Source organism: Eptesicus fuscus, chromosome 19 (assembly GCF_027574615.1).
Source record: "Eptesicus fuscus isolate TK198812 chromosome 19, DD_ASM_mEF_20220401, whole genome shotgun sequence".
Lineage (NCBI taxonomy): Eukaryota > Metazoa > Chordata > Mammalia > Chiroptera > Vespertilionidae > Eptesicus > Eptesicus fuscus.
The window spans coordinates 40,708,274-40,732,937 of NC_072491.1; the positions used below are offsets into that span (position 1 = coordinate 40,708,274).

The window sequence follows — 24,664 nt, forward strand, 5'->3', positions numbered from 1 at the left end:
CTTTGAGTTTATATTTACAAAGTGATCTTTTTAATTTATGACAAAATTTCTAGTATCTTATTTATGGGTTAATGTTTCTTCTCTTTTTCTCTAGTCTTTACAAAGAAAATTGCTTATGGTAATCTCTCAGAAAGGTACATTTCATTCTTTTTTCCAACACTTCAGCTACAGCCATATGATGGAGAAAATTAAGAGTTTTGTGAATTATGTGCTTGATGAAAAATCATCAACATTTCTAATGAAGGTATGCATATATTCAGAAAGACTGGTAGACTTAGGAGAAATTGATATAATAAAGAAGAATACTTGAAATAGTAATCTTTAAAAGCAAATCAGAATTTTGTTTAGTGATTTTTTTGTAAAAGAATGTGGCAAAATGTTACAATTAGTGAATGTAAAGGGTTTCTTGGTGATTTTTCTAGTATTTTTACAACTTTTCAAAATAAGAGTTGGAATTTTTCAAAATAAAAAGTTGAGAGGGAAACGTAGAATGAGTAAAGAAATAAGCAAAAATATTTGGTTTCAATTAAATTTTACTGAAAGTTTTTGCATATTTTTGGGAAAAGTAACTTTTTTATCTTAAAATTTCTAAGAAAGCATTGTAGGTATAACATATCTAAAAGGAAAGACCTGCATAATGCTTACAAACCAAGCAAATAGCTAAAGTAGCTGCTTATGATGTCACAGCGTCAGCACAGTGCCCTTGATTGGCTTGTGAATAGATATTTTGGTTACGACTGTCAAAGAATTAGAAGCTTTAATTTAATGCTCTTTGTTTAAAATGGTTTAATGCATTCCTTTCTTTCCCCAACCCTTTTTTTAAGGCAGCAGCAAAAGTAGTAGAAAGTAAAAGAGCGAGAACAACAGTTTCTCAAGATAAGCCTAATGGTAATGAAGTTGATGTGGAAACTCAAGCTAATTTGGAAGTACACAAAAGGTTTGTAAATCCATTTACATATTTTTTGTCTTCTGATTCAGTCTTTTTATATAAAAGTGATACTAGTGAGCCATTCTATCTAATATAGGTAATATGCAAATTGACTATCACTCCCAACACACAAGATGGCTGACAGGGGAGGACAGTTGTGGGTGATCAGGCCAGCAGGGGAGGGCAGTTGGGAGGGACCAGGCCTTCAGGGAAGGATAGTTGGGGGGGGGGAGGGGAGGACCCAGACCTGCAGGGGAGGGTAGTTGGGGGAGAACCAGGCCTGCAGGGGAGGGCAGCTGGGGGCAACCAGGCCTGCAGGGGAGGGCAGTTGGGGGCAACCAGGCCTGCAGGGGAGAGCAGTTGGGGGTAACCAGGCCTGCAGGGGAGGGCAGTTGGTGGGGACCAGGTCTGCAGGGGAGGGCAGTTGGGGGCTACCAGGCCAGCAGGGAGGGCAGTTAGGGATGACCAGGCTTGCAGGGGAGGACATTTAGGGGCGACCAGGCCTTCAGGGGAGGGCAATTGGGGGCGACCAGGCTGGCAGGGGAGGGCAGTTACGGGTTACTGGGCCAGCAGGGGAGGGCAGTTGGGGGTGACCAGGCTTGAAGGAGTGGGCAGTTGGGGGCGACCAGGCCAGCAGGGGAGGGCAGTTTGGGGTGAATAGGCCTGCAGGGGGGACAGTTAGGGGCAACCAGGCCTTCAGGGGAGGGCAGTTACAGGTTACTGGGCCAGCAGGGGAGGGCATTTGGGGGCGACCAGGCCTGCAGGGGAGGACATTTAGGGGTGACCAGGCTGGCAAGGGAGGGCAGTTAGGGGCAATCAGGCCAACAGGGGAGCAGTTAGGCGTCAATCAGGCTGGCAGGGGAGGGGTTAGGAGGTAATCAGATTGGCAGGCAGAAGCGGTTAGGGGCAATCAGGCAGGCAGACAGGCGAGCGGTTGGGAGCCAGCAGTCTTGGATTGTGAGAGGGTTCCCAGATTGGAGAGGGTGCAGGCTGGACTGAGGGACACGCCGCCCCATCCCACCCCCGCCCCATGCACGAATTTCGTGCACCAGGCCTTTAGTAGTTATTAATAAAAGTAATTATTGAGCTGTGGGTATATTGTCTTGCTGATGATTAATATTTGTTGATATGGCGTATGTAGAGTTATTTCATGGTTTATGCAAAATTCTGTTATATATGCCAAACAAAAGTAGAGAAGAGGAAATACACAGTTTAAATAATGTAACGTCACTTACTATTCTCAGGGGACATGTGCTCTGGAACAGTGTTGAGGTTGGAAACCTGAATCATCTGTGCCCCTTAGTTCTCAGATCCTGCTTGCCCTATTATTTGACTGTTTGACTGCACTGAGGGTTATTCTACTATTTAAGATATTGCTCATACGTCTTCTGTAAGGGTAAGCTAGCCCACTTCATCTGCTGCTCCATTAAAGAAACTGATTTGCTCCAGTGCTGAGGGAAACCACTTGTTAGTCATACATATTGAGATATAAGAGTTCAGTCTCCAGCCAAAACCGGTTTGGCTCAGTGGATAGAGCGTCGGTCTGTGGACTGAAAAGTCCCAGGTTCGGTTCCGGTCAAGGGCATGTACATTGGTTGCGGGCACATCCCGGTAGGGGGTGTGCAGGAGGCAGCTGGTCAATGTTTCTCTCTCATCAATGTTTCTAGCTCTCTATCCCTCTCCCTTCCTCTCTGTAAAAAATCAATAAAGTAGCTGAAACCGGTTTGGCTCAGTGGATAGAACGTCGGCCTGCGGACTGAGGGGTCCCGGGTTCGGTTCCGGTCAGGGGCATGTGCATTGGTTGCGGGCATGTCCCCGGTTGAGGGTGTGCAGGAGGCAGCTGGTTGATGTTTCTCTCTCATCGATGTTTCTGGCTCTCTAGCCCTCTCCCTTCCTCTCTGTAAAAAATCAATAAAATATATATTTTTTTAAAAAGCAATAAATAAAAAAAAGAGTTCAGTCTCCAGAATTATTTCTTTAGGGGTTTGCAAGGGTGACTCACACAATTGATTTTACCTTTGCTTTGGCTTTTGTAGCTAAACCTGTCAGTAATATAAACCCTTCTATCTATACTAATAAAAGAGAAACATGCAAATTGACTGTACCTCCGCTACTCCCACAAACCACACCCACCAGCCAATCAGGAGCGAGTATGCAAATTAACCCAACCAAGATGGCTACAGCCACAGGGTGAGCAGGAGGCTTGGGTTTCCCTGGCAATAGAGGAAGCTAAGCTTCCGGCCCGCTCTGGCTGGCCCTGGCCTCCGGAGGCTCAAGGCTACAAAGTTTCAGTTATAGAAGGTAAATAAATCCCAACAAAAATGGTAGCAGCCACAGAGCTGGAGAGAGCAGGAGGCTTGAGTTGCCCCCGGCGATGGAGGAAGCCAAGCTTTCCACCTGCCGTGGCCTGCTCTGGCCTCCACTTAAGGCTACGAAGTTTCAACTATAGAAGATAAATAAATCCCAGATACCAGGGCCTCTGCTTGGGTCAGCAGGGGGCGTGGCTGGCCTGCAAACCACCACAGGCCCCTCCCCCAGGCCGCCCCATGCCCCAAGGGAACCCCCACCTTGATCCGGGACACCCTTCAGGGCAAACCAGCCGGACCCCACCCGTGCACCAGGCCTCTAGCCTATCTAATAAAAGAGTAATATACAGATTGGGCAACCCAAGCCTCCGGCTGGCTCCAGCTCTGTGGCTGCTGCCATTTTCGTTGGGATTTATTTATCTTCTATAATTGAAACTTTGTAGCCTTGAGTGGAGGCCAGGGCAGGTGGAAAGCTTGGCTTCCTCCATCGCGGGGGGCAACCCAAGCCTCCTGCTCTCTCCAGCTCTGTGGCTGCCGCCATATTTGTTGGGTTAATTTGCATACTTGCTCCTGATTGGCTGGTAGCCGTGGCTTGTGGGCGTAGCGGAGGTACAGTCAATTTGCATGTTTCTCTTTTATTAGATAGGATCTCTCCTGTCCCTGCTATCAGAACAAGACTGTTAAAGTCTTAGTTCTTATTGACTTATTGTTTTTCAAAGACTTATTCTGAGAAGTATAGATTTTATTTATTTAAAAATTTTTTTTAATTTGCCATTTTATTTGTTTTTTTGTTAATTCTCAACAGAGGATATTTTTTCCATTGGTGTGGGTTAGGGGAAGGAGAGAGAAAGACAAAGATCAAAGTAAGAGAGACATTAATTGCTTGCCTCCCACATGGACCCCCATCAGGGCCAGGGATTGAACCTGCAACCCAGGTATGTGCCCTTGACGGGGAATCGAACCCAAGAACCTTCAGTGCGTGGGCTGTCTTATCCACTGGGCCACACTGGTCAGCACCAGATTTTATTGGCTCAATTGTTGTATTTTGTTTAGGAAATTAAAATTTAGTAATAACTAATATCTAATACATTCTTGTGGCCCAGCCTTCCTGCCCAGTGTAATACGGCTTTAAAATATTTACCATGATTCTGGCAGATGATGAATACCTATCCTATGTGCCTTCCTTATATAGTACCATCTACTTGTTTCAAATGTCTAGACACAAATCAGTGTGTAAAATAGAATTGTTGATTTCTCATCTGCTCTCTGTAACCTGACTCCTTCACCTCACACATCCAGTTACCTCCCCAAGTGTTATGAATCCCATCTCAGAAATGTCTCTCTAACCCATCCTTTCTTATAATTTACTAGAGGCTCAGTGCATAGATTTGTGTACCAGTGGGGTCCCTCAGCCTGGCCTGCACCCTCTTGCAATCCGGGACCCCTTGGGGATGTCAGACTGCTGGTTTCGACCCAATCCCCACAGGCCAGGCCAGGACCCTGCACCGGGCCTGTAGTCCTATATAATAAAAGGCTAATATGCAAATCAACCTAATGGCAGAACGACCGGTTGCTATGACACGCACTGACCACCAGGGGCAGATGCTCATTGCAAGAGCTGCCCCCTAGTGGTCAGTGAGCTCCCACAGGAGGAGCGCCGCTTAGACAGAAGCCGGGCTCACGGCTGGCAAGCGCAGTGGCAGTGGCAGTGGCAGGAGCCTTTCCTGTCTCCATAGCAACGCTAAGGATGTCCAACTGATGGTGAGGGGAGCAGGCCTAAGCCATCAGTTGGACATCCCCCGAGGGCTCCAGACTGCGAGAGGGCACTGGCTGGGCTGAGTGACCCTCCCCCCCTGAGTGCACGAATTTCATGCACTAGGCCTCTAGTATGCATATAAGATCTTGGGTTAATCTCTTCCCACCCTACCCCCTTCCCTCTGAGATTCATCAGTCTGTTCCATGTTTCCATGCCAGTGTGTTGAGTGTCTGCCCCTTGGTGGTCAGTGCATGTCATAGCTACCGGTCAGGCAGTCGCTTAGGCTTTTACATATATATAAATATTCTAGATTATTACTTACCATATTTTCCGGCATATAAGACGACTTTTTAACTCAGGAAAATCTTCTCCAAGTCGTGGGTCTTATACGCTGGAAAATACGGTAGGTTAGAAAAATCTCTGACAATGTATATCAGGTTGCTTAAAACCCAAATACCGTATTTTCTGGCTTATAAGACCCCAGACTTTTTTTTTTTTTTTTTTTTTTGTGAAAAAGTCTTTATTTTAAGAAAAAAGTTTAGTTAACAAAAAAAAATTTTTTTTTAACAAATTTCACTTAGCAAAATACACCCAAAAGGAAATCACAGTAAAGAAAGCTTTAAGTCAAGGCCTCACCAATTCCTACAGTATTAGTAATGTGTCTCAATTTTCAAAACTAACTTTTAAAAAGCTTAAACTTAACCTAAGAGATTTTAAATGAAAATAAACTAGAATGAACAAACATGAGAAATGTTCCTCTTTGAATTAGGGATCTAGCACCTTGAGTTTCCCAAAAATCTCATCTCCCCAATGTGTTCATGGTGATACGGTGTAAAAGATCCACATTTGATGTACTTAAAACTACTTGAAGTCAGATAACATCACCCCCTGAAATACGCTACCAAAATATTAAAGAAAAAACCAAAAAACTGAAAACAGTTTTAGTTTACTCAATATCACATGCCAGAAGAAAGTTTGTATGAGAAAACACTGAAGAGGTAACTTTTTAATCCAGATTTCACAAACTCATGGTGCAAAATGGGTCCCCACAGCTTCTTCTAGAGTAATAACTGCTTTTCACTGGTTGTTGGTTGCCTATGAAAAATTATAACTCAAATGCTTTATAAAATATAAAATTAGTCATATCCAGTCATGCTGTTCTGGCCACTGTAGCTAGTAGCTCCGTAACAGCCACTCACAGATGGGCTCTCAAGGCCACTGTAAGTGGACTGGGCTGACACCCCCATGCCTTGCATCATCTGGCTGCTATATGCCCCATTGCTAGCCCCTGTTGTGGAATTCAAGAAAAGTTCTATGTATCTATGCTGCATGTTGGCCCTGTCTTTGGACATAGCTGCCACAGCTTCTTCATGAGTGGCAAACTCAACATCAGCTTCGCCCGTCACTCTTCCATCAGGGCCAATCTCAATATGGACTCTTACAGGGTTGAGAGGAGAGAAGAAGTTGTAAATGTCATTCTCTGTAGCTTTGTACGGCAGCCCTCTCATATGGACACAGTGTCCAGTGGTACTCTGGACAGTGAACTCGCCATCTCCATATCTGTGGTCATACACCCCCGAGAGACAGTAACTGAGGTCTCTTCCAAACATGTCAGCGGTAAAGCCGTAGCCATCGCTGAGACCACTATACTCCTCATAGCCCCCATAGCCTGCACTATAAGCACCAGACCTCATCCTCTCCAAGCCTGCCTGCTTGACAATGCCAATATATCTCCTGGCTGTACCTGGACGGTCATAGGGCCCTGGCCGCTGTACAGACATAAACTTCAGAGGGGGATCCGAATATGTCCTAACTTCTTCCTGACTGCTCTTAAACACTTCAATATACCTGTGCCCTATTCTCTCCTTGTGCTTTCCTAGAGCCTTCTCAGCTAACTCCTGTGAGGCAAACTGCACAAAGGCTTCCCCTGTAATCTTGCCCTCAGGGTCCACAGGCAATGTGATCCCATTTGGCACGATTTCCAACCCTGAGAAGAACTGAACAATTTCCTCCTTGGTGCATCCAAATGGGAGTCCTCGAAGCCGCACGAAGCCATCATTAGCAGTGTCAGCACTGTTTGGACCACTGTGCTTCAACACCCAATCCATCTCGGTTCTGTGGGACTTGAACACCTCAATGTACCGGTGTCCCATGCTTTCCCTGTCCTTTTTAAGGGCCATTTTCACGTCATCTTCGGATTCAAGTTCAACAAAAGCCTCACCACTCTGCCTGCCTTCTCTAGTGTAGATGAAATGAATGCCTGCGGACCCATCATGAATTATGCAGCCGGAGAGGAAATTCTGCACATCCTCAATAGAGCAGGACCAGGGCAGGCCACGGAGCTTGACCACAAAGCCTTCACCTCCCTCAGGGCCCAGCATCATGGACACTTGACAGGGCAGACTTCAAATAAACTCAGCTGCTGCTTTTTGTAGCTTAAAGAACAAGGAGGGATGCCAACAGTCGGAGACACTCCTGGTAGGTACGAATTGTCCGCTGAGGGGAGCAGGGCCGATGTCGATTTTCATCAAGCGAGCGCGGTTTACGCCAAAGGACCCCGATTCCACCCGCCGCTCAGAAACGCAGAGGGCTCCGGGGGAACTCCAGGCGCATCTCCCGGTGGTTCACCTCGGGCTCTGAGTCGTCCACGCTCCCTTTCTACTTCACATCCGGCACCTCGGTCGTCCCCCAGAGCACCTTTTCCAGGAGGACGCAACGCAGTCGTCAGACCCCAGACTTTTGAGATTTTCCTGGGTTAAAAAGTCGTCTTATACGCCGGAAAATACGGTAGCTTTGTACCACACAAATCTATTCTTGGCATGACTTCCAAAGTTAGCTTCCCATGAAAGCAAGTCTGTCTAAATGACTTCACAATAACCTCTACTGGCTTTCTGCTTTTTACTAGGTGAGTTATTTATTGGCATGGCTTACAGGGCCTTACATAGCCCCTTTCTGGTTTTGTTTTGTCTTTTTTTTTTCCATAGATAATATTGTCCCCTCCCTATCCACATACATGGTACTTTCTAGCAGCCAGAACTTCTCCCTGATCTTGAAATATTACAAGCTGTTTGATGCCTTGACCCTTGCTTCAGTTTTTGTGGGTGTTTTGTTTGTTTTTTAATCCTCACCTCAGGATATTTTTCCATTGATTTTTTTCTATTTAGTGGAAGAGAGAGGGAAAGACAGAGAGAAATATCCATGTGAGAGAAACACTTTGATTGGTTGCCTCCTGCAGGAGCCCCTACTAGGGCCTGGGAGGGGGAGCAGCCTGCAAACGAGGTAGGTGCCCTTTACTGGAATCGAACCCGGGACCAGTCTGCAGGCCGATGCTCTATCCACTGAGCCAAACTGGCTAGGGCAGCAAGAAATGTTTTTTGTTTGTTTTTTTAATTGATTTCAGAGAGAGGAAGGGAGAGGGAGCGAGACTGAAACATCAATGATGAAAGAGAATCATTGATTGGCTGCCTCCTACACACCCTTTATTGGTGATGGAGCCCACAACCCACGCTTGTGCCCTGCCCAGAAATCAAACCAGCAACCTCTCCATGCATGGAATGATGCTCCAACTAAGCCACACCAGCCAGGGCGCTTCAGTTTTGAATTTCCTTCTTTCTGTTCTCTTCAAGGTAAACTTTTACTTGCCACTCAAGGTCTAGCTCAAAGATCACCTACAAGAAGTCTCGTTGTGCTTTCTGATGAGAGTTGTCACTTCTGTGTCCCCATAGCACTGAGTCATACCTGTGTGACAGGACTTACCTTGGACAGTAACATTTGTTTACCTGTCTGTATCACTAGATTGAGAATTCTTTAGAGGTTCTTAATTAGCTTTGTATCCATGGTACGTAGTTCATTACCAGATATATATTGGAACTTGCAGTGCACTAGACATAGGGAGCAAAACCAAAACTATTCACAAAGTAGAGATCAAGAATCAAGCAACTAACAAAGCTATCTTGGAAGCAAATAGAATTAGAGTTGGACTGCAAGGTCATACAAATGCTGGGAAAAATGAAGCCCTTATGTTATCAGTACTAGATGAAATATTGTGCTCTGCTAAAGCTTATAAACTATTTGAGGCCATCAGAATTATAGATATGAAAACAAACAGACATTACCTAGTTAGTGTATAGATGGACTTACATGCTGAAGGACTACATGGACAGCTTCAAGGACGTGTGAGCACTGAGCAGGGCCTTGGAGGGTGGTTAAGATTTTTACAGGTGGATGGAAGAAGAAGTGTCCTTTCAGGAGAGAATAGTTGCTGTGAAGCCGTGGTGATATAAATGGTGGTGCTGTGTTTTGGGAGCTGATTTTAACTATCACAAAGGGGAAGTATTTGTAAAAAACATCAGTTAGCTCTGGCCAGTGTTTCACAGTAGTTAGAGTGGCGACCCACACACCAAAGGGTGGTGAGTTTGATTCCTGATCAAGGTCATGTACCTGGGTTGCCAGGTTGAGCCCCACCCTGGTCAAGGCACATGTGGGAGGCAACCAAGCGATGTGTCTCTCACATCAATGTTTTTCTCTCCCCCTTCCTCCCTCTCTCCCTTCCACTCTCTATAAAAAGTCAATGGGAAAAAATATCCTTGGATGATGATTAACCAGAGAATAAAATAAAGTTCAGTTAGAGACTGGTGGCAAAAATTAGTCATGTTGTAATGAAATATATATCCCAGTGTTACTAGGATTTCTTTTGCAAAGATGGTTTTTATGCACTGAATTTTTTAAAAAATATATTTTGATTTTTACAGAGAGGAAGGGAGAGGGATAGAGAGTTAGAAACGTCGATGAGAGAGAAACATCGATCAGCTGCCTCCTGCACACCCTCTACTGGGGATGTGCCCGCACCCAAGGTACATGCCCTTAACCAGAATCAAACCTGGGACCCTTCAATCTGTAGGCCGACCCTCTATCCACTGAGCCAAACTGGTTATGGCCGCACTGACATTTTTAATAAATTGCGTGAAAAGTACTATTCTGTTTTGTTTTTTAAGAGACAGAAAGAAATGCTAATTTGTTATTCCACTTATTTATGCATTCATTTGTTGATTCTTATGTGCTCTGACCAGGGATGGAACTCACAACCTTGACATATCAAGATAGTGCTCTAACCAACTGAGCTACCTAGCCAGGGTAGAAAGGACTGTTCTTATGAAATACTCATTTTTATTGCATTCTTATAATTATTTTCTTCTTTTCAGTGTTAGTAACAAACCATCTGCAGTAACTGAATCCTCACGGGATACAATATCTTTAATGAGGTAAGGTAAATAGACATATTTCTTCTCTGTTTTTAAAATCTTAGGAATTCATGCAGAACCTAGATGGTCGACAAACTGCAGCTCGCGAGCTACATGCAGCTCTTTGGCCCCTTGAGTGTGGCTCTTCCACAAAATACCACGGCCCGGGCAAGTCTATTTTGAAGAAGTGGTGTTAGAAGAAGTTTAAGTTAAAAAAATTTGGCTCTCAAAAGAAATTTCAATCGTTGTACTGTTGATATTTGGCTCTGTTGACTAATGAGTTTGCCGACCACTGACCTAGACAGGTCATAATAACTGCCATGAAAATGGTTTTATTTAAAAAATATTGCCTGTTCCTACTTACGTCAGCAGATATTCAAGACCCAGACATGTCCTGATATTCCAAACTATAGAGACCCGCCTCTGGGACCCAGGTGGTTTCACATTGTTTCTACAAGGCCATTATTGGAATGCATGCATAGGGAGTACTTGAACTGAAAGCAGGTGTTTAGCAAACTCTTCCTCTGCCACAGAAATAAGAATATGATGTTGCAGCAGGAGAGGGATGGAAGTTACATTTCTGGTGACTATCCCAAATTCTGATTTTTTTAAAGCATGTTTTTATTGATTTTAGAGGAGGAGGGAGAGAGACAGAAACATCGATTGGTTGCCTCCTGTATGCACCCAGACAGATCGAACTGGCGATCTTTTGGTGCATAGGATAATACTCAACCAACTGAGTCACATCAGCCAGGGCTCAAATTCCAATTTTATGAAATTACTTGAAAAACTGTAACCTATTAGAAATGCTGTGATAGACAATGTCACATGTTCAGAGAGCAGAAAGTTTGCATCAATAATTTCAGAGAGAGCCGAAACCGGTTTGGCTCAGTGGATAGAGCGTCGGCCTACAGACTGAAGGGTCCCAGGTTCGATTCTGGTTAAGGGCATGTACCTTGGGTGCGGGCACATCCCCAGTAGAGGGTGTGCAGGAGGCAGCTGGTCAATGTTTCTCTCTCATCGATGTTTCTGGCTCTCTATCCCTCTCCCTTCCTCTCTGTAAAAAATCAATAAAATACATTTTTTTAAAAGAACCAGGGTCATCAGCTTTATAAAAATTAAAAAATAAAAAAAATAATAATTTCAGAGAGAGAAAAGTCGGGATGCTGACTGAAATTGTGTTGGGAATGACTGATCTGGTGGGGAGGAGTTCATTGGGAATGAGAAATTGAGAGACCAGGATGCTATATATGTTACCTACAGGAACACTGAAATAACTCTTGATAACAGCAGCAGTTAGGGATAGAGAGAGATCTGAATGATGTGAAGTGCTTGGAAGGATAGTGGTTGACTGAAGAATAGTAGGTGGTGGGTGGTGGTGCATCACAGTGGCACAAGCCCTCACCGGCTAGGGTCTCTGTGGAAGCAGGATCCTGAAAGTGGCACTCATTAGGAAATGAAAAGTAGAGAGATCCACCTCTGGGACCCTGAGGTTCATGGAAGACAGAAAATTAAGTCTCTACTTGAGAAGTCCACAAAGGAGATAAAAATTGTCCCTAAGGGAGAGCTACATGTTAAGGAAGGCAAAGAGTTGGGGTAACTGTGAAGAGGCTGGAATGGCATTCCAGAGAGCACAGGAGTAAGTTTTGGGAGGGAGGGAAAGGATTAGCAGGTTACATAGAGCACTTATAGGGGTGAAAGGAGAGGTTTTAGGTGGTGATAAAATAGCTGCGTAAGCTTGGTAAGTGAACTACTTTTTTCATCATAGTTTTCATCTTTATAAAATTGGAATAATACTAATTTTGCAGAGTTGTCAAAAAATTCTGCCATATCTTGTATTTTTTAAACAGCTTGCCTTTCAGAAAAGTCCTTTTCGGAAGCTATAAAGATAGTCAAGTGATACCTGCCATCATGTGTAAAGGAATTTTGGAATTTCTCTTTGGGGAAATGAACTTATAAGCCATAGCAAAGAGTGAAAGTTAATGCTTTATGGTCTGAGGATTTTTTTTCTTGATCTCTCTAATTGAAGGCCAAAAGAATCTCCATTCTGAGTAGATGAGATGGAGAAAATAACTGATGAGAGAAAGGCGAGTCTGATAATAAAAAATCTTAAGAGGCCATAGGTTAAGGTGGGACACTAAGCAAGGAGAGCATCAAAGGGAACTGGCCAAACTAGAAAAATGGCTGAGAAAAAATAATACTTTTTGTGGAACCAGTCACAAGCTTTGATGTTTCATTTAGGTCTCACAAGAATCTCTTCTTATCTAAGTCACAATACGGACGCCAATCACAAGATTTTAATGAGAAAGAAAAAGCAGAAACTCTTATAAGTGAGTACTCTTCCTACAGTTTTACAAGTGGAAAATGGATGTGTTCTCGAAAGAGAGCCAACCCTTTACCTCATCACCACAGTGCGCACACACACTTCAGACCATTGAAGCACGAGATTAAATGTCATGACTTCACGGACGGTCCATAGTTATTTTTCATTACAATTTGATTGTATGTTCCTTCTTAGTATGTAGGCATTTAACCAATGTTTATTGAACTTCACAGAGTCAATTATAGGTAGTGGTTAGAAAGTTAGCTACTCTGACTGCCGAGTTTACATACTTTTGCTAATGTGTACACTGCTTTTGTACTGTAACTTTATTTAGCAACTTGGAATAGTTACTTATCTGGAACATAAATACAGTTGATTCTTGTTACTCACAGTTATGTTCTTTAAAGTCTCCATGAACACTGAATTAGTGAATACTGAAACTGCAGGAGAGGGTGGGAGAGGTTCCTTGAAGCCCCTGGTCACATTTTTGTCAACTAGTCAGTACATAACTGTTTTTAGGTGTTTTTGTTTAAAGACATCTTATTTAATATATATTGTATATTCATTAACATTGAACTCATGGCAAACAGCACTGTAACTTCATGCCTGAATGAAGCATATCTATCATATTCTCTCTGTAGGGAGCACTTCTTGCATTTAGGAACACTAGATAGCATTTCCACCATACATTTGAGTGTTTTAAAATTACCAAAAAGTTACTAACAGATAGCACAAAATGTTGCCCTGAATAGACTATCATAAAAGGCAGTTATTTATAGCTTGAGAGCCAAAATAAGAAGGCAGAGCTTCACTTTCTTTAACTTCAGCTGGAAATGTGCACCTCTGGTAACTCAGATTTTTTGCACATGTCCACCAATGACCATGAAAGCACTATGAGTATTGACTTATTAAGTTACAAATTTTAATAAGTAGGTGGATTTTCAAATACAGAATCCATGAATATGAAAATTAACTATATATAGAATCTAGCTATCCTCGTTGCATTCAGAATTTATTATCCTTATTAAAGACATGGCTGGATTGATTTAAGAAACAAGTAACAATAACCAAAAAATCTTAAAAACGGTCCATAGTTATTTTTAATTATAATTTGATTGTATGTTCCTTTTTAGTATGTAGGCATTTAACCAATGTTTATTGAACTGACACTATGTTCTAGATACTGCACTAATGCAAGGATTTTAAAACCTTACTGGCCCTGGTTGGTTGCTCAGTGGTTAGAGCGTTGGCCCTTGGACAAAAGGGTCCCGGGTTTGATTCCCAGTCAAGGGCACATACCTGAGTTGCAGGTTCATCCCTGTGCCCTGACCGGGGCATCTGCTGGAGACAAGCAATTGATGTGTTTCTCTCTCTCTCTTTCTCTCTCTCTCTCTCTCTCTCTCTCTCTCTCTCTCTCTCTCCCCTCTCCTCTCCCTTCCTCCCTCCCTCCCTCCCTCCCCCCTCCCCCTCTTCCCCTCTCCCCCTCTCCCCCTTACCCTCTCACTCCCTCTCCCCCTCTCCCTCTCCCACCCTCTCTTTCCCTTTGCACCCTCCCTCCTACCCTCTCTAAAAATCAATGGAAAAAATATCCCCGGGGGTGGGGATTTTTAAAATAACTTTATTTATCCAAACCTAAATACACTAATCAATATAAAAATAATAGATGTACCGCCGAAACCGGTTTGGCTCAGTGGATAGAGCGTCGACCTGCGGACTGAAAGGTCCCGGGTTCGATTCCGGTCAAGGGCATGTACCTTGGTTGCGGGCACATCCCCAGTAGGGGGTGTGCAAGAGGCAGCTGATCGATGTTTCTCTCTCATCGATGTTTCTAGCTCTCTATCCCTCTCTCTTCCTCTCTGTAAAGAATCAATAAAATACATTTTTTTAAAAAAATAATAGATGTACCAATTTGATGCCAGGTACATAGTAGGCCTACAATAAATATTAATTGAATAAATATATTCATAGTTGATGGCTGCTTTCATGGTCACTCTTAGCTAATAATATCTGTATACTGCAGGTCAAAATCATTTACACCCATAGATATTATCATCATTCTCATTTTAAAGACGGTCAAGTTAAATTCAAAGAAATGTTTGCTTCATGTTGGTTAAGTTTCAAAGTTGTTTTTCTACATCTATTGCTACAAAATGCCTAGGAATTATAATTCTAAACTAAAATAATTTGGTTCCCTTGACCTACTTAGGTGCCTATCTAACTACAGAAACTGCTTGGTATCAGGAAATAAATAAGTCTCATACATTCAGCAAGAACTGTAGGGATGCTCAGGGCCCATGGTGAACTACCTCTCCTAACATACATAATTTTAGAATAATCTTAAATTCTGCAAAGAACCCTATTGAAATTTTAATTTGAGATTGCATTGTATCAGTAGATAATTTTGGAGAGAATTGACACAATTATATGAAATCTTCCTGTGCATGAACAAAAGGTGTATATCTGTATTTAGATTCTTATATTTTCTTGTAACGTATGTGTACACACATATATAGTAATGCTTTATAAGTTACTATATATAAGTCTTGATCACTTTTGCTAGGTTTATCCCTAAGAATGTTACATTTTTGTTACAGTAAATATTATCTTTCAGTTGTTTTAATTAAATATTTTAACTGTTTGTTGTTAATGTACAGACGTTCTATTTAGTTTTGTTTATTGAGCTAACAATTAAATAATAGTTTATTATCTACCCATCTTGCTAAACCTCTTTTAGTTCTATTTTTAGATTCTTTTAGGTTTTCTGTATAAAAATTTTCTTACAATAATTATAATTCTATGTCTTTTCAGTTACATATATATTTCTTGTTTTAGTAAACTATAAATAAGAAAGAAGGGATGAGGAAAAAGTTATACTACATTGTATCAAATACTTCTTAAATATTATCCTAAGAAAATTTAACAGATGATGAAAAGGCAGGATCTGGGAGGTGAGATGACTTGTTTAAAGGCATGCAAAATAATCAAGATTCAAAACACACCCCCTCTGATTTTCTAGTACTGATCCTTGCATTGTGCAATGCTGTTTCAAGATTCAAAGGGGGGAAAATTAAGCACAAAGAATTATTTCCCTTTAAAATCGCTAAAAAATAAGAATTTCAGCCAAGATCCGAGGCTTGCCTGCGCTTTGGGCTGGCCCTGGGCAGCTGGCAGGGGGGGCACGGGGGTTGAGAGAACTGGGGGACTCCGGAGGCAGGCTCTCTGGCGGGGCTGAGGGGACTGGGCGCTGCCATCTTTGAGGGTGTGGCAGTCAGCATATTCCTCCTTTTTGTCTGTGGGTGTAATCTTTTAAAATTTGTAATCTTTTAAAATTCAATTTCTCATTTTCTTTTAATGTAAAACAATTTTTAATGACAGTTTTTCTACTTTTAGGTAGAAGAAAGACAGAGGGAAACAGACACACCACTGAAAGAAAGAGAATGGATGTTTTAAACAATCAACCAGAAACTTCTAAAAATTACCGATCTAGAAAAAAACAGGTACTTGTTTATTATTTTAAAACAATACTTAATGGACAGTAAAGTCATAACTTGGATAATTGTGATTATTTCATGTTGTTTCTTTTCAACCCTAAAAAAAAAATCATGAGCATAAATGTTTCTTTTGGGCTGTCTCTGATTTTGCTATCCTATATAATAAAGAGGTAATATGCAAATTGGCTGTCATGCCCTTGCACAAGATGGCCGGCCCCATGTGGTCACAAAATGGCCAGCAGGGGAGGACAGTTGGGGATGACCAGGCCTGCAGGGGAGGTAGGGCAGTTGTGGGGGGACCAGTCCTGCAGGGGAGGTAGGGCAGTTGTGAGGGGACCAGTCCTGCAGGGTAGGGCAGTTGGGGGCAACCAGGCCGGCAGGGGAGGGCAGTTAGGTATCGTTCAGGCTGGCAGGCAGAAGCAGTTAGGAGCAATCAGGCAGGCAGGCAGGTGAGCGGTTGGGAGTCAGCAGTCCCAGATTGTGAGAGGGATGTCCAGCTGCCAATTTAAGCCTAATCCCTGTGGGATTGGGCCTAAACCGGCAGTTGGACATCCCCTGAGGGGTCGCAGATTGGAGAGGGTGCAGGCTGGGCTGAGGGACACCCCTCCCCCACCCCACCCCTGCACAAATTTTGTGCACCGGGCTGGGCTGAGGGACACCACCACCACCGCACCCCCCCGCATGAATTTCGTACACCGGGCCTCTAGTCTTAGTATAATTGACCAATCTGCCTATTCAAAGTTCCAAGAAAATACTTCACCCACATTTTAAAAATAGTCTTAAGTTGGGTATTGATAATGACATTTATTTAAACTTGTTATACTATCATAGAGTCAGTTCATCAGATGTAAGGTGGGACATAAATCTACATATGTAAACTTTTATATTCATACTAGAGGCCCAGTGCATGAAAATTCATGCACTGGAAGGGGGGTTCCCTCAGCCTGGCCTGACCCCTCTCACAGTCCGGGAGCCCTCAGGGGCAGGGAGCGACCCGTTGATCAGGGCAAGGCGATGCCCCCATCACACCTCTGCTGCTGCCACTGCCGGCAGCGCAAGCCTTGACCAGCCCTGATTACCTGAGCCTCGGGCGCCCCTGGGCGGCTGGGCAGCCAAGATCCGAGGCTTGCCTGCGCTTTGGGCTGGCCCTGGGCAGCTGGCAGGGGGGGCACGGGGGTTGAGAGAACTGGGGGACTCCGGAGGCAGGCTCTCTGGCGGGGCTGAGGGGACTGGGCGCTGCCATCTTTGAGGGTGTGGCAGTCAGCATATTCCTCCTTTTTGTCTGTGGGCGTCACCATCTTTGTGAAGGCCTGACGGTCAATTAGTATATTCCCTCTTTATTAGATAGTATTTTCCTAATAGAAGTCCAATTTAAATAAGGTTCTTCTGTGCAAAAAAAGACACTATTTGATAAGACATTTTTCTATTCAGCAAGTTAAGGTTGGTCAGTTTTAAGACTCACTTCACTTATTTCCCCTCTAAATGAATATAGTCCTGTGCCATCTGTCCAGTGTCTGAAACCATTGTTCCCTGAATTGTGTCTGGTTTTCTGGTTGTTTACAGCAGGTGAATAAATCTGGTCCTTTTTCTATCTTTGCTGGAAATGGAAAGTGATCCTATACCTTTTTCTTACTCTGCTGTGTTAAACATGATTTTTTTTTTCTTGATAAGTTTTTTGCCAAGGGTTTATGTTGTGATGTTAGAGCTAGGGTCAAGTTCCAGGCTATAGGAATATCTCCTATGACTCGAGCTTATTTTGGCCTTGCCTTCTCTCCCAGTGTACATAGCAAGCAATAACTACTTTTGCTTTGCTTTCTGCACATATTGCTTATCTGTGTGATTCCTTATTTAGTCTCAGCACCTCTATTTTTGGAACTGTTGCAGATTGAGGGAGGCTCTTGCTATTGTAGACCAGGGATTGAGGGTGTGCACCTCAGGATGTTTCTTACTTTGGAAGTGTTCACCACAGGCAGAGATCTGTAAGCAGGGTGACTGTACCCTGTTTCTTCACATACCTTTCATCATTTTTCACTGATAATGTATCCCTTTCACCTGTTATGGTTCAGGTCATAGGGGGTCTTCTAACTTTATCAGAGTTTGGAATTTTATTTCTTTCCTTGTTGCTGTTGGGTGAATTCCCAAAAGAGAACAAGGAAATGCTGAACTTATGCCACCAATAGTTTTACATATTTTTGTCTTTGATTTTTTGCACTATGAATATGATGTGCCAAAGTGTAGTTTTTATATATACACACTTTTTTTCCCCCTACTTTGTTTTCTTTGATATTCCTGGACCTGTTTTGGTGTCTTGTCATTAATTTTGGGAAATTCTCAGCCATTATTACTTTAAATCTTTATTCTGTGCCTTCTCTTTTTTTCAGTGTCCTATTATGTGTATGTTACACTTTTTGTAATTGTCCCAGAGTTCTTTGCTATTATTTATTCTTTCTGTTCTTCACTTGTCAATTTGGGAAGTTTCTGTTCACTGATTCTTTCTCAATCTATGTCTGTTCTGCTGATAAGCCCATCAGAAGTTACTGGGTTGTTGATTTAGCATTTCCTCTCCAGTCTTCCTTAGGGTTTATATCTCTGCTTACATTTATCCATCTGTTCATACGTTGTCCACTGGAGCCTTGGCATATTGATCATAATTATTTTAAATCCCCGCTTTGATAATGCCAAAATTTTTTGCTATAGCTGATCCTGATGCTTTATCCCTTCAGATTGTGTTTTTCACCTTTCAGTTTTTATCATTTTTGTTGATAGCTGGACATGATGTATCAAAGGAACTGGGGTAAATTGGCCTTTATTGTGAGGTTTTATGTTTCTCTGGTGAAGAATTATGCTTTATTTACTATTTGCTCTAGCTGTAGATGTCAGGAGCTAAGATTTCCTTGTTTTTATCTCCCTTGTTGCATTTGGATTTTCCTAGAGACTCCTCCTTAGTGATAGTCCAAGGCAGCTCTTTCAGCTGAGGCAGTTGGTATACAGGAGATCAGATAATGTGGTGGTAAGATGGGGGTGGGGGGAAGGAAGCATTCTGTAATTCTGTGATTGTCATTAGTGATCCTGTGTCATAGGCTAAGACCTTCATATGCGCTTCTCAGCTTTTATTTCCTCCTCTTGGGTGAAATAGGAAGGCTAGAGGGGGCTGAAGTTGGATCTTTTCCTTTCCCTACATGGAAGACTAGAGAGGACTAGAATTGAGTGTGTCTACATGTCATTTAGGCTTGGCAAAATTAGTGTCCCTTGAGGACATGCTTTTGTTAATGAGAACAGAATGCTCTAAATGTATTTCAGAATGACTACTTTTTCCCTCCTCTTCACCTTGATAATCTGGTGGGGGTAAAACTCACAGAAGTTTGTTGACCCCATTAAGATTGGGACCCTAGAGTTTTTTGTTGTTGTTTTAATCCTCACCCAAGGATATTTTTCCATTGATTTTTAGTGAGAGTGGAAAAGAGAGGGAAAGACATAGAAATATTGATCTGAGAGAAACACTGATTGGTTGCCTCCTACACACACTCCACCTGGGCCCAGGCCGGGGAGGAGCCTGCAACTGAGGTAAATGCGCTGGACTGGAATCAAACCCAGGACCCTTTGGTCTGCAGGCCAGCATTCTGTCCACTGAGCCAAACTGGCTACAGCGGGACCCTAGAGTTTTTTAATTGAAGCTTGTCCATAGTGAGCCTCTATCAATTTGTCCATCACAGTTAAAAATTTCTACCAGTACTGGTCCAGCTGTGAGCTGCTCCTAGCCAGCTGTGATTTTCTGCATCCACTTTTGTGTCTTCCTAGTGTTCAGGGCACCAGTTTACCTCAAATGACATTACTTTTCTGATGGATCTAAGAAGAGTTGTTAACTTCAATTTTTTTTTTTCCTTCTTGTTCTGAGGCCTAAAGTAATAATTTTTAAGTTCTTTGCATATTGATCCAAAAATTAGAAATCCCTGCCTCATACTTTTAATCTTTCCCTGTAGTTCTTAGGGCAACAATTTCAAATGGAATAGGTGTTATTTATGGATATATTTGAGAAAACAGTTTATGTCTTCCTTTGTATTCAAAACAAAATGGGATATCAAGTACATAATTTTAAAAATAGCATATAGATGATACTGTCTGTCATTGTTTACTATGCCCACCCTCCAAAAAAAATCTGATATCACTAGTGTCTGGTTTTACTTTTAGCTCTTTCTGTAGCTCTCTGGTTTTAAGCATCTGAGCACTTATGTAAAATAAACAGTAATAGTAAGGGCCCTTAAAAATCTTATGATAAATACTAGAGGCCCAGTGCATGAAATTCGTGCACTGGTGTGGGGGGGGTTGTCCCTCAGCCCAGCCTGTGGGATCGGGCCTAAACCAACAGTCGGACATCCCTCTCACAGTCTGGGACTGCTGGCTCCTAACTGCCTGCCTGCCTGCCTGCCCGCCTGCCCGCCCGCCCGCCCCTAACCGCTTCTGCCTGCCAGCCTGATTAACACCTAACTGCTCCCCTGCCGACCCAATCACCCCCAGCTGCCCTCTCCTGCAAGCCTGGTCCCCCCCCCCCAACTGCCTTCCCCTGCCGGCCTGATGGCCCCCAACTGCCCTCTGCCAGCCAATTTTGTTCTGATTGGTCAGTTTCTATGCCAGTCAGCCTCTCTGGGCCTATTACTGGGGCCTGATCAGAAAGGCAGGGCTGATCAGCAGCCCCAGTGGAGGCTTGGAGAGAAATGGAGGCATGGCTGCTGGCCAGAATTGGAGAGAAAGAGGCAAGTGCTGATCAACAGCTGCCTCAGAGGCTACGGATCAGACCCTGCTTCTCTCTTCAGGCCTCTCTCCGGGCTTGATTCACAGGCCTCTCTCCGGGCCTGATTCGCAGCCCCCTAAGCAGTCAGTGCTGGGTCGCCGTGGCAACCCAGTGCTAACTGCAGGACTGACTTCTAGTTGGTCGAGCCTCCGGTCGTGACAGACCTGGAGTTTTTATATATTTGGACTAGAGGCCCAGTGCACGAAATTCATGCATGGGGGGAGGGGTTGTTCCTCAGCCCCTGCACCCTCTCCAATCTGGGACCCCTCGAGGGATGTCCAACTGCCCGGTAGGATCGGGCCTAAGCGGGCAGTTGGACATCCCTCTCACAATCCAGGACTGCTGGCTCCCAACTGCTCGCCTTCCTGCCTTCCTGATTGCCCCTAACCGCTTCTGCCTGCCAGCCTGATCATCCACTAACCATTCCCTGCCAGCCTGATTGATGCCTAACTGCTCCCCTGCCAGCCTGATTGATACCTAACTGCTCTCCCCTGCAGGCCTGGTCCCCCCCAACTGTCTTCCCCTGCAGGCCTGGTCCCCCCCAACTGCCCTCCCCTGCAGGCCTGGTCCCCCCCCAACTGTCCTCCCCTGCAGGCCTGGGTCCCCCTCAACTGCCCTTCCCTGCCCGCCCGGTTGCCCCCAACTTCCCTCCTCTGCCGGCCTGGTCACCCCTAATTGACCTCCCCTGCAGGCTTGATGACCCCCAACTGGCCTCCCTTGCAGGCTTGATCCCTCCCAACTGTCCTCTCCTGCTGGCCATCTTGTGGCAGCCATCTTGTGTCCACATGGGGGCAGCCATCTTGTGTGTTGGAGTGGTGGTCAATTTGCATATTACTCTTTTATTAGATAGGATAGAGGCCTGGTGCATGGGTGGGGGCCAGCTGGTCTGCCCTGAAGGGTGTCCTGGATCAGGGTGGGGGTTCCCTTGGGGTGTGGGGCGATCTGGGCGAGGGGCCTGTGGTGGTTTACAGGCCAGCCACGTCCTCCCCCCCCCCCCCCCCCTCCCCCCCCCGCGACCCAAGCGGAGGCCCTGGTATCTGGGATTTATTTATCTTTTATAATTGAAACTTTGTAGCCTTGAGTGAAGGACAGGGCCGGCCAGGGTGGGCGGGAAGCTTGGCTTCCTTCATCGCTGGGGCCAACCCAAGCCTCCTGCTCTCTCCAGCTCTGTGGCTGCTGCTATTTTTGTTGGGATTTATTTATCTTCTATAATTGAAACTTTGTAGCCTTGAGTGGAGGCTAGGGCCAGCCAGGGTGGGCGGGAAGCTTGGCTTCCTCCATTGCTGAGGAAACCCAAGCCTCCTGCTTGCTCCGTGGCTGCAGCCATCTTGGTTGGGTTAATTTGCATACTCCTGATTTGCTGGTGGGTGTAGCAGAGGTACAGTCAATTTGCATGTTTCTCTTTTATTAGTGTAGATGAGGTCTTACATAAGTCTAAGAAATGTATACAGGAATTCTTCCATCTTGAAGAAACTAAAATTTTAAGAAACAGTTCCATTTATAGTAGGTATTTTCTTTAAAGACTTGTTTCTGTAAATAACTATTTTATTTTTGATGGATGTTAACTAGGTTTATTCTGGTGATTATTTCACAATATATACAAATAGTGAATCATATTGTACACCTGAAACTAATATTTGTCAATTATACTTCATTAAAAAGTATAAAGAATTGTTTCTCTAAATAACTTTAATTTTTTATCAAAAGGTATGGCTTTGGGAAGAAGACAAGAATCTGAAATCTGGCGTGAGGAAATATGGAGAGGGAAACTGGTCTAAAATACTATTACATTATAAATTCAACAATCGAACAAGTGTTATGTTAAAAGACAGATGGAGGACTATGAAGAAGCTAAAACTGATTAGCTCAGACAATGATGACTGAACGTGTAAAAACTTGATGATGAAAGGACAATTACATATTTTGATCATCACGTTTTGTTTGAAACTTGGTGGTCATTGATCTATGTTAACGTTTTTGTTTAAAGCATTTAGTATTTTTCTTTAAGATCCTTTTTACTTGGATAAAATGTAAATTTGTCAAACCTTGATGCTTTCACTACCTCACCCCCAAATCCAGTACCAGTAAAAAAGATGAAAACCTAGTGAGAGAAAAAATATATTTCTGTTAACCTGTTCTGTGTTTGTATGCTGACTTCAGCTCCAGAACATATACATGAAGGTGACGTTTCTAAATCAGTGAATAATAATGGTCCTTTCACGTAAGAGGTATTGACTTGATTTATGGCCTTGATATAGTAACTACTAAGACATTTGTTTATAGAATGATACAAAGTAGTCTGGGTTTTAACATACTTAAATTTTCCTTTCAGTAGTTTTATATAAAAGAAAAATCTTAAATAGTAATACCATAGGACAAAATTTGTACTATTACCAAGATTTGCTTCATGTCTCATTTAGGTATATTTGACTTTTGTTCCAATGTTAAAACTTTAACAAAGATGGTTTTAAGTAAAGCTTATTTATAACCTGGTGTCATAAATACATTCTCTGATATTTTTGTTTAATATATCAACAGTGTGCCTAAATAATGTTCTGTAAATGCTTGCATTGGTTAACCATAATTATTTTCACATGTATGATAAATACTAAACAAGGTCATACATACTTTACTAGACAGTTTTGAGTTTTCACCAACATTTAATTCTTTAGAGAATTTAGTGAAAACCTAATATAGCTATTTAGCATTTTGAGTTACATGTGCTTTATTTATTTGACAAGTGAGTGAAAATACTGAAGTATTTGCATAAAAAGTTAAATGATAGTATTTTGTAATCTGTATTTCATTTCTTACTGCATTATACATGACTTTCCCATTGTTCCTGAATTTGTTACCTTACGCAGATAGTGAACAGAAATGTGGGTGATTACTCTGTGCTTCCTGGCTTGGTCTGTTTTGCTGGACAGGATACTGTCACTGTGTTTCTTGCACACATACAGACATTTTGATGGTAAGTGCCAAAGCAGGCAGCATGAGCCAACGTGGACCTGTAAGTCAACTTCCCCATTTCAAACATGCAGTAAATAAATCTAAGTTGCTAAGTAATCTTTTAAAAAAGATTACTCTCAATTATACTCTAGTGCGGTGCTTGCTTATTTAGAATTTTATTTTACTTATTAAAAGAGCTAGGTTAGATTTAATTAAAACATTTTTATCATATAACTTTTGGAGACATAAAAAGAGAGAACAAAATAAATGATAATGTATTTTTAAATTTTGTCATCTTAAATCTGAGTCTTCTGAATTACTTTTTTAAATTGAAATTTTTGTTGATATTAATGTAGATTCACATGCAGTTGTAAGAAATAATACAGAGAGGTCCCATGTATATTTGCTCCAGGTTCCCCCAATATTTTTTTCTATATCGTTTTTGTTGAAAGTATCCCAATATAAGTTTTTCTATAACTAGAGTATATTACTCGGTGTAGCTTGACAGGCAGCGCAGACCCTGTACTCAGAATTGTGGTGGTGTCTTTTAACCAGTTCCGGGGTTTAATTCAGAGATTTGTCTTTGTTTTGCCCTCTTCTGAATTCTCGGCCTTAAAAACATTCCCTACAGCTGCCTGGGGCTAGGGACAGCAGAGGGGCAGGCAGCAGACAGGCTGGACATCCTGAGAGGAAGCTTCATGGGATGAGGGCTTTGAAGGACCGGAGTGAACCCGAGAATCTAGGCCCTGCACATGCTCAGAACTGGACAGTCTCAGAAAACACCTGAGAGGTTTCTAGGCCTCCACCAGTGAAGTATCTTTGGGCTTCTCATGTGCTGGAGGTGAAGGCTACAGCACAGATGGTAAGTAGCCTGGCTAAGCA

The 24,664-nt window shown here is 43.0% G+C and overlaps 2 protein-coding genes across 2 annotated transcripts in view; one reads left to right on the forward strand and one right to left on the reverse strand.

Moving 5' to 3' along the window:
* Nucleotides 1-23,989, forward strand: part of TERF1 (telomeric repeat binding factor 1) — a 35,112-nt gene extending 11,123 nt beyond the window's left edge. The window contains exons 5-10 of the mRNA XM_008150386.3: nucleotides 95-244; nucleotides 825-937; nucleotides 10,192-10,251; nucleotides 12,472-12,560; nucleotides 15,944-16,050; nucleotides 22,541-23,989. Coding sequence (XP_008148608.2) covers nucleotides 95-244; nucleotides 825-937; nucleotides 10,192-10,251; nucleotides 12,472-12,560; nucleotides 15,944-16,050; nucleotides 22,541-22,717 — 696 coding nt within the window. The 3' untranslated portion in view covers nucleotides 22,718-23,989. The remainder of the gene's footprint in view (nucleotides 1-94; nucleotides 245-824; nucleotides 938-10,191; nucleotides 10,252-12,471; nucleotides 12,561-15,943; nucleotides 16,051-22,540) is intronic.
* LOC103301249 (heterogeneous nuclear ribonucleoprotein F) lies at nucleotides 5,918-7,705 on the reverse strand. Its single transcript, XM_008158164.3, has one exon. The coding sequence runs from the start codon at nucleotides 7,372-7,374 to the stop codon at nucleotides 6,127-6,129; it is 1,248 nt and encodes a 415-aa protein (XP_008156386.2). The 5' UTR covers nucleotides 7,375-7,705; the 3' UTR covers nucleotides 5,918-6,126.
* Nucleotides 23,990-24,664: the final 675 nt, after the last annotated feature.

Bases quoted from the DNA above. Each gene is read 5' to 3' on its own strand.
- LOC103301249 (XM_008158164.3), bottom strand. From the start codon at position 7,374: ATGATGCTGGGCCCTGAGGGAGGTGAAGGCTTTGTGGTCAAGCTCCGT.